At 40.7% G+C, this 9,397-nt stretch overlaps 1 protein-coding gene across 2 annotated transcripts in view; it reads right to left on the reverse strand.

Annotated features, from left to right (window-relative positions):
* FBXO11 (F-box protein 11) overlaps window positions 1-9,084 on the reverse strand; it is a 95,532-nt gene extending 86,448 nt beyond the window's left edge. For both annotated transcript variants that reach the window (XM_088450721.1, XM_088450720.1), the window contains exon 1: window positions 8,720-9,084. In XM_088450721.1, the coding sequence (XP_088306847.1) occupies window positions 8,720-8,810 (91 nt within the window). In that variant the 5' untranslated portion in view covers window positions 8,811-9,084. The remainder of the gene's footprint in view (window positions 1-8,719) is intronic.
* Window positions 9,085-9,397: the final 313 nt, after the last annotated feature.

The following is a 9,397-nucleotide window of genomic DNA, read 5'->3' on the forward strand; positions in this document are numbered from 1 at the left end:
ACGCTACTATTTTACTGCTTGTAAACAAATCAAGAAGCCTACACCGAAACATAAAATACAAATAAACACATCACATGCGTTACATACGCATTTTTCTGAACATTAGAATATTTGTAAAAAGCCAGCGAGTTTAGGCCAAAATCTCTGCACCACAGGTGGGAAACACCCCCAGTTTAAAATCCTATGAACAAAAGATGCTTAAATTACCCTCACAGTCTATAGGCAACATGACATGGCAGTCGGAATGGACTGAGACCCATTGAGAATCAGACTGAGACCCACACAACATGCTGGCAAATTCTATAACATTCTTATATTCTCTTATGAAAGGTGGACATCACATATTTAATAAACAGACTTTGCCAGGCCAGAACCAGTTATCAGTTCCGCATTCTTGACTTAATTTCTAAATATAGCTTTAGTTATTTAGCTGTAATTATAAAGTATTTTGCCAGGAAGACTATATATCCAGAGCACATAGCTGTTGCATGACACAGAGCAGTCACCTAGAATGCTATTTGGCACGAGATACCATTTAAAAAAAAAAAAAAAACTGGAAGGTAAGCAATATGCAAAACATGCATACGACAGGCGGCTATGCGATGTCATAATAGTATAGCACCAAAGTTGCTCAGTGGATTACCATTATGGGCCATAGCTAAGAGAGAGACAGTAACTTATTGAGATCTACAGAAATTCCACAAAGCAAAGTTACCACCAACATTTATATTTTAGGTTTTGTGGCTATGATTGGTTTTATTATCTAGTACTGATCCAAGACATATTAACATAAGTTCCAAATTAATACAGCACTACTCGTCATGCCCTGAGACTACATGTGTGTACCTAGAACGTAATTATCTATATATCATGTTTCCGTGACTAGCAAGAGCTGTATGTGATAAACTGAAACACTAAAATTTTAAATAAACACTTATTGTTTGTCATTTCTAGACTATGTAAAATACACAGTCAACACTCCACATTTATTCTGGCAATGCCATTTTACATGCATTTGGAAAAAAAATGCATAAAGAGTTTTACTAGTGAGCACCACACTCTGCAGAAGATAGATTTACAGGGGTATTCAATATGAAAGGTTAACTTCCCTGGCTAAGTTAACGTTTCATATCGGAGTATTTTTCTGCGTAAAGGTATATGGTGCACGCTCCCGCTTATCCCCGTATTCAAAATAAAATTAACGAAAACGGGAAACTCCGAAGTTGGATTTGTGTAAAGTTACGAATTTTTCCTTAAAATAATCGTAAGACCCCCTAAAGTTGAAAAAACATGGGGGAACACTATGGGTACCCCCGTTTTAGCCTTTAATTGAAAGTCGGGGATTTAAATAGCAGCAGCAGGTGTTTTTTTTCCGACATTGAAGTGATGCAGAAAATGGGTACTAGCATATTTTTAAGTCCCTAAAGTCAGTTTTTAAAAATTCTGCATTTGTGCCCCCGCCGCTATAATTCTATTCTAGAAAACACCTGCCGCATACTTGCAGAATAGCCCTGAACCTATTTCCCTATTGTTTAACAATTTTTTCCCATTTTTTTTTTTTGCACCCCAATTTTTTTATTAATTTTTTTGAGTGTCCCTATTTTTTTTTTTTTTTTTACTTTTTTTGACAGTTTTTTAAATGTCAATCTCAGGGGTGCAAGCTATTTTTTTAAGCCTGCACCCCTAAACCCAAATTCTGCACTTTTTTCCGACACCTATTCAAGGGTGAAAAGTTATCACCGTTTTTTATCAAAGACTTTTCAAAACTGCGATAAGTCTTTGAAATTGAATACGGTGTAAAACTAAAACCAGTGATATTAACGCAAAAAAGTTAAAAAGTGCGATATTAATGCAAAAAACGATGTTATCGCACCCATATTGAATACCCCTATTAGAATATTAAAAACAAACATTGTACTCCAAATCCCATTTCAAAAAAAAAAAAGAAAAAAGAAAAAGCCTTGAAATTCAGTCAGCTGGACGGTCAAATCTAAACGAATATTATAAGAACGTTGTGTCTGTCTGTTTGTTCCAAGTTGGCACAAATACTACTGAACCGATTTTCCTGAAAACTGCGTCATTTTGTAGTGGAAACTCCTAGAAATAAGCTGCACTTTGTATCATCTCAACCCGTTAAGTTAAAGTTCCGCAATAACAAAAACAACATTTCTTGACATCAATGCATGAAGCAAGAAATCGGTGTGTCGCCATGCGGACGGCAGGTAAGGTGTGATGGGAGAGGCGCTTTGGGCCTGCGTTCACTTGAATAGAATAGGCTATATAGCAATCTTCGCACAGGGCACAGTGGCATTGGAGAGAGTGGTCACGTGGGCCCCTCCTGCAACAGGGCCCCTATGCAAAGCAATACAACTAGAACACGTCACATACAAAAAAAACCTTGGCAGAAGCGATTTTGTCAAGGACGAAGCCGCAGGCAGCAGCCAGTATATTATATCAATATAACACTGCAAATAATACGGAATTACCGTATACAAATTCAGTTTGTAATTTACAAAGCAGGACCTATATACCCATTGGTTACATTGTGCCTTGTGTTATCTTGCTTTGCTAGGTGTCATTGTTCCCATAACGCCAATATCAAAACAATATACTCAGTAGATTACAATGCCAGCATCAGAATTTCCTCTAATTAGCTCCTGGACGCTTGTCGGCTATTTGCAGAAGTCAAACATGCATCCTGCTATCATAGCGCCCTTCTAGATTGTAATCTCTTACTGACAGGGGCCCATTCTACCAGATTAAGATCTACATTTAACAAAAGATCAAAGTTGTTGATATTCCAGAAAAAAACTGATAGGTTGAATTTTATTCCAAATATAATTTTTTTTTCATTTCTGGCAAATTTAATCATTTATATAAAAAACATAAATAAGCACGATATACAAATATTAAAAGATACAAAGTAAAAAATGGAATGTGTGCCAATGCTGACGGCGCCCATGGAATCCCACCCCCCCTTCTCGGATGTCCGCCAATGTCTACAGTACAAAATAAAAGGATGTGAATTCAAGGGCTGGCAAATTGTTGGTGGTGCCCGTGCTGTTGGTATGCCGGGCAGTGGCACCCTAAATTGCTACAATTTCACCTCTAAAAAGTGCATTTTAGTTTGCAGCCACATAACATTACACAATTTAGTGGCTACTTTATGTGGGGTATTCAGCAACACTGCATCGCAGCCATCTAGTCTAACTGAACTGATAGCATAGAGTCCTGTGATCCATACAGTGTCATGTGTGTGTAGTGTCCCATGATTGTACAGCGTCATATGCAGTGACCAGGACATGGGGTGATATCTACAATGACATATGTCGTAGTATATACAGCGTACAGTGTATAGTATGTACATATAGTGTAGTATGTGTAACATCTATAGCATGTACATAGTGTAGTATGTATGAAGTATGTGGTGTAATGTGTAAAGAAAGTATATATAGTGTATTGTAGTAAGACCACCGGAGTTCTATGCCATGAGGACACCAAGGGCTGTACACACTGGCAGTCAGGTCACTCCCTAACGCGTTTCATATTCCACTTTGTCAGAGAGCTGCTCTCTGACGAAGTGGAATACAAAACGCGTTAAGGCGTGGACTGGCTGGCGCAGTACGTACACCCCTTGGCGTCCTCCTCGTGGCGTGGGGCTCCGGTGTTCTTACCTGTCGCGGCTGGTGAGCTGGCTTACGGTGCAGTGTGCAGGCCTCAAGAGAAAAGCGGCCGAGATGTAGCATTGCCAGTGTGGGGTGCAGTAAATGTCATGTGGTATCCAGCCCACAGTGCTCATTTACGTGGTACGCACATTATCTCCATACCTAGAGATGTTTTTTATGGCCTATAAATAAAACTGATTCATGCACGATAGAGCGCCCCCTTTTCTTTTTCAGATTTACAGATAGATATAGATGGCTATAGATAGATATAGGGGCATTCATTGTTTTATTGTGCCCAATTTCCGGTCTAAATCTGAGGCGACATGTTTTTTCACCCCGAAAAACAGTGGGTTTAGAAACGTAAAACAGCTAAACCTGTGCAAAGTACTCATTAGCGCACCCAAACGGGAGTTTGGGCGCCCCAAAAATGAACCTAGTAGGGTGCGAGCAGAAATCTGTGCGCCCGATCAGAGTAACAATTGAATTACATCTCTGACCTTATCTCCCTTCACACTCGTTGTCCGTCCTCTTCACTCCACTAATGCACGCCGCCTCTCCTGTCAACTGATTACTTCCTCCCACTCCCGCCTTCAAGATGTTACCCATGTCCTTGAATTCTGTCCCTATCAGACTGTCCACCTCTCTACAAAACGTCAAATGGGCTCTCAAGACTAACTACTACATCATTGCCTTCCAGCTCTCATCCTAACCCACTGCGCCATGCTCCTTCCTCCCTGGCTACCCGAACTGTGTCATCCCTGTCTGTCTGCCCCTCCCCTTTAGGATGTAAGCTCTCACGAGCAGGGCCCTCTTCCTTTATATGCTTCTCCTTTCCCTTACTTATACTATCATCTACTGCATACTCCCTACAACGCCACTGCCGTCCTGCTGCTTATTGGAGTGTTATGATCGCGGATGCAGCAATATTTATAAACCATGTCCTTGTCCTGCACTGTTTTGTACTTTAAGTCACTGTTTTATTGTTTTGCTCAATTGTAAGGCGCTGCGGAACCCTTGTTGCACCAGAAAAATAAAAGGATAATAATAGTTGCTCTGTCGGGCGCACATTACTAACAGCCACAGGAAAACATTTAATTCCTTCCATAGTGTATATATAGTGTAGTATGTATGTACAGTCAGGTCCATAAATATTGGGACATTGACAGAATTTTCATATTTTGGCCTCTATTCACCACCACAATGGTTTTGAAATGAAACAAACAAGATGTGATTTAACTGCAGACTTTCAGATTTAATTTGAGGGTAATTACATCCAAATCAGGTGAACGGTGTAGGAATTACAATGGTTTCTATATGTGCCTCCCACTTTTTAAGGGGCCAAAAGTAATGGGACAAACTAAACAATCCTAAATCTAACTTTCACTTTTTAATACTTTGTTGCAAATCCTTTGCAGGCAATTACAGCCTGAAGTCTGGAACGCATAGAGATCACCAGACGCTAGGTTTTATCCCTGGTGATGCTCTGCCAGGCCTCTACTGCAAATGTCTTCAGATCCTGCTTGTTCTTGGGGCATTTTCCCTTCAGTTTTGTCTTCATCAAGTGAAATGCATGCTCAATCGGATTCAGGTCAGAGGATTGACTTGGCCATTGCATAACATTCCACTTTTTAGCCTTAAAAACTGTTTGGTTGCTTTTGCAGTATGCTTCGGGTCATTGTCCATCTGCACTGTGAAGCGCCGTCCAATGAGTTCTGAAGCATTTGACTGAATATGAGCATATAATATTGCCCGAAACACTTCAGAATTCATGCTGCTGCTTTTGTCAGCAGTCACATTATCAATAAATACAAGGGAACCAGTTCCATTGACAGCCATACATGCCCACGCCATGACACTACCACCACCATGCTTCACTGATGAGGTGGTATGTTTTGGATCATGAGCAGTTCCTTTCCTTCTCCGTACTCTTCTCTTCCCATCACTCTGGTACAAGTTGATCTTTGTCTCATCTGTCCATAGGATGTTGTTCCAGAACTGTAATGGCTTTTTCAGATGTTGTTTGGCAAACTCTAATCTGGTCTTCCTGTTTTTGTGGCTCACCAATGGTTTACATGTTGTGGTGAACCCTCTATATTCTCTCTTGTGAAGTCTTCTCTTGATTGTTGACTTTGACACATATACATCTACCTCCTGGAGAGTGTTCCTGATTTGGCCAACTGTTAAGGGGTTTTTCTCCACCAGGGAAATAATTCTTCTGTCATCCACCACAGTTGTTTTCCGTGGTCTTCTGGGTTTTTTGGTGTTGCTGAGCTCTCCGATGCATTCTTTCTTTTTAAGAATGTTCCAAACAGTTGATTTGGCCACACCTAATGTTTTTGCTATCTCTCGGATGGGTTTGTTTTGATTTTTCAGCCTAATGATGGCTTGCTTCACTGATAGTGACAGCTCTTTGGATCTCTTATAGAGAGTCGACATCAACTGATTCCAAATGCAAATGTCACACCTAGAATTAACTCCAGACCTTTTACCTGCTTAATTGATAATGAAATAACGAGGGAATAGCCCACACCTGTCCATGAAATAGCTTTTGAGTTGATAGTCCCATTACTTTTGGCCCCTTAAAAAGTGGGAGGCACATATTTAAACCGTTGTAATTGCTACACCGTTCACCTGATTTGGATGTAATTACCCTCAAATTAAATCTGAAAGTCTGCAGTTAAAGCACATCTTGTTTGTTTCATTTCAAAGCCATTGTGGTGGTGAATAGAGGCTAAAATCTGAAAATTCTGTCAATGTCCCAATATTTATGGACCTGACTGTATGTGCAGTGTAACATAGAATATTTATAATGCAGTATGTATGTACAGTGTAACAATTACTATCTATATAGTGTAGTATGTATATACATTGTAACATGTTTAGCATGTAATTTAACAGTTATTTATATAACGCACATATTTCAGAGTGCTTTATATGTCATATGTAGGTTTAGTGTAAAGTATATAATATGCATATATATTGAAGTATGCACTGTAGCATACATGTACAGTCTAATGTGTATAGTATGTATATTTACCATGTAGGTATAGTGTAACATGTAGTGTGTGTACATACATATAGCAGTGGTTCTCAACCCTCATGTTTTCCAACAGGTCTGTGGAAGCAAAATAGATTACCTTACCTGTGCATGATTAAAGAAATCAACAAAACATGACCTGTTGGCGGTACAGGAGGACTAGCGCTGAAAACCGCTTATATGTACAGTGTAACATGTATAGCATTAGGATATAGTGTAGTATGTACAATGTAACATAGTATAATGTGTATAGTGTAGTACATTTATAGCATGTATGTATAGCGCAGTATGTAGTGTAACATGTATAGTATGCATATATACTGGTGTGTGCAGTGTAACATGTATAGTATGCATATATACTGGTGTGTGCAGTGTAACATGTATAGTATGTGTATATAGTGTAATACATGTATAGCATGTGTATATAGCGCAGTATGTAGTGTAACATGTATAGCATGAGGATATAGTGTGGTATTTACAATGTAATTAATATATATATATATATATATATATATATATATATATATAGAATGTTTATATAGTGTAGTACATGTATATATAGTGTAGTATGTAGTCTAACATGTATAGCATGTGTATATAGTGCAGTACATTTTTTGCATATGAATATTTAATACAGTATGTACAGTGTAACATGTGTAGCATGTATATACAGTATAGCATGCATGTACAGTATAAAATGTATAGCATGTACTAGTAGTGTAGCATGTACAGTTTAACATGTACAGCATGTACTAATAGTGCAGTATGTACAGTGTAACATGTACAGCACAAATATATAGTATAGTATGTACAGTAACATGTACAGCACATATATATAGTATGTACAGTGTAACATGTACAGCATGTGTGTGTATATATATATATATATATATATATAGTGTATTATGTACAGTGTAACACGTACAGCATGTATATATAGTGTAGTATGTACAGTAATATATATAGTATGTATAGCATATATATATATATTATGTAGTGTAACATCTATATATAGTGCAGTATGTACAGTAACATTTACAGCATGTATATATAGTGCAGTATGTACAGTGTAACATGTGTATATATAGTGCAGTATGTATAGTAAGAATATATTAGTATGTATAGCATGTATATATAGTACAGTATGTAGTGTAACATTTACAGCATGAATATATAGTATAGTATGTACAGTGTAAATGTATAGCATGTATATATAGTGCAGTATGTACAGTGTAACATGTATATATAGTGCAGTATGTACAGTGTAACATGTATATATAGTGCAGTATGTACAGTGTAACATGTATATATAGTGCAGTATGTACAGTGTAACATGTATATATAGTGCAGTATGTACAGTGTAACATGTATATATAGTGCAGTATGTACAGTGTAAATGTATATATAGTGCAGTATGTAGTGTAACATTTACAGCATGAATGTATAGTATAGTATGTACAGTGTAAATGTATAGCATGTATATATAGTATAGTATGTACAGTGTAACATGCATATATAGTGCAGTATGTACAGTGTAACATGTATAGCATGTGTATATATATATATATATATATATATATATATATATATATAATGTAGTATGTACAGTGTAACATGTGTATATAGAGTATGTATATATAATGTAGTGTGTACAGTGTAGTATGTATAGCATGTGTACATAGGGTATGTGTGTGTATATATAGGGTAGTAGTATGTAGAGGAGGAGTCCCGGGCGGTATGTGGCATATAGCGGGCAGCAGGGAGAGGACACTGCGGGATGCCAGCGTTGCGTTCCTGCGGGGTCGGGGTATGGCCGCTGTGCGGGCTCTGGGCCGTGGTCTAGAGCAGACAAAGCGCGGCCTAGGGCCCGAGCCCAGCCGCAAGCCGCGCACTTTCCTGGCAGCGCCCCCCGAGGCTGCTGAGGGAGTGGGCTGGGGCGGCCGGATCGGCCTGGGAGTGATTCCCCCCCCTCTCTCCTCCCCCCTCAGTGATAATATTGCCCCCTCCCCCGGCTTACCCCGCTCCCCAGCGTTGTTTCTCTCCGGCTGCACCGGGCGCGGCCTCGACACTCGCCTGGGTCTCCTGTTCGCTGCTCTGACCGAGTTCATTTGCTGACAGTCGGGGAGGAGGGCCGGGCTCCTGGGCTCGCCCTGTGTCGGTGCCGAGCGGTGCGGGGGATACAGAGAGAGGGTGAGTGCGCCTGCCTGAGTCTCGGCTCCTCGCCGTGCAGTCCCCCCCGGCTCCCGGTGTCTGGAGCTCTCTCTCACAGGAGCCCCGATGAGATCCCCTCCCGTAAGCCCCGTCTGTCCGCGGCAGGAGGAGCCATTGACACCGCCAGAGACACAGTCACACAGCTGAGGGGGGAGGACACCACTCAGTCACTGACTAACCCCCCCCCTCAGTCCAGCGCGCCCAATCACAGCCCCCGACACAACGCGCCGCTTCCTCCCCAACCAACCATGGGCCCGGACACTACGCACAAGTTCCCACGGAGCCAATCAGCGCGGCACACTCTCTCTGGGTGCACCCACCCCCTTTCCTCAGCACGACCGGAGCCTGGCAGAAGGAAGATGGTGGCCGGGGTGGAGCTGCCCTGAGCCCTCAGTAACACATAGCGGGGATGGATGTGTCCAGAGGTCCATGGGCACCTTCCAAAGCCAGCGGCCCGGCGTCGCTATTGCGATTAGGGACAAGC

This window comes from Taudactylus pleione, unplaced genomic scaffold, assembly GCF_031769625.1.
Source record: "Taudactylus pleione unplaced genomic scaffold, aTauple2 ptg000522l, whole genome shotgun sequence".
NCBI classification, from domain to species: Eukaryota; Metazoa; Chordata; class Amphibia; order Anura; family Myobatrachidae; genus Taudactylus; species Taudactylus pleione.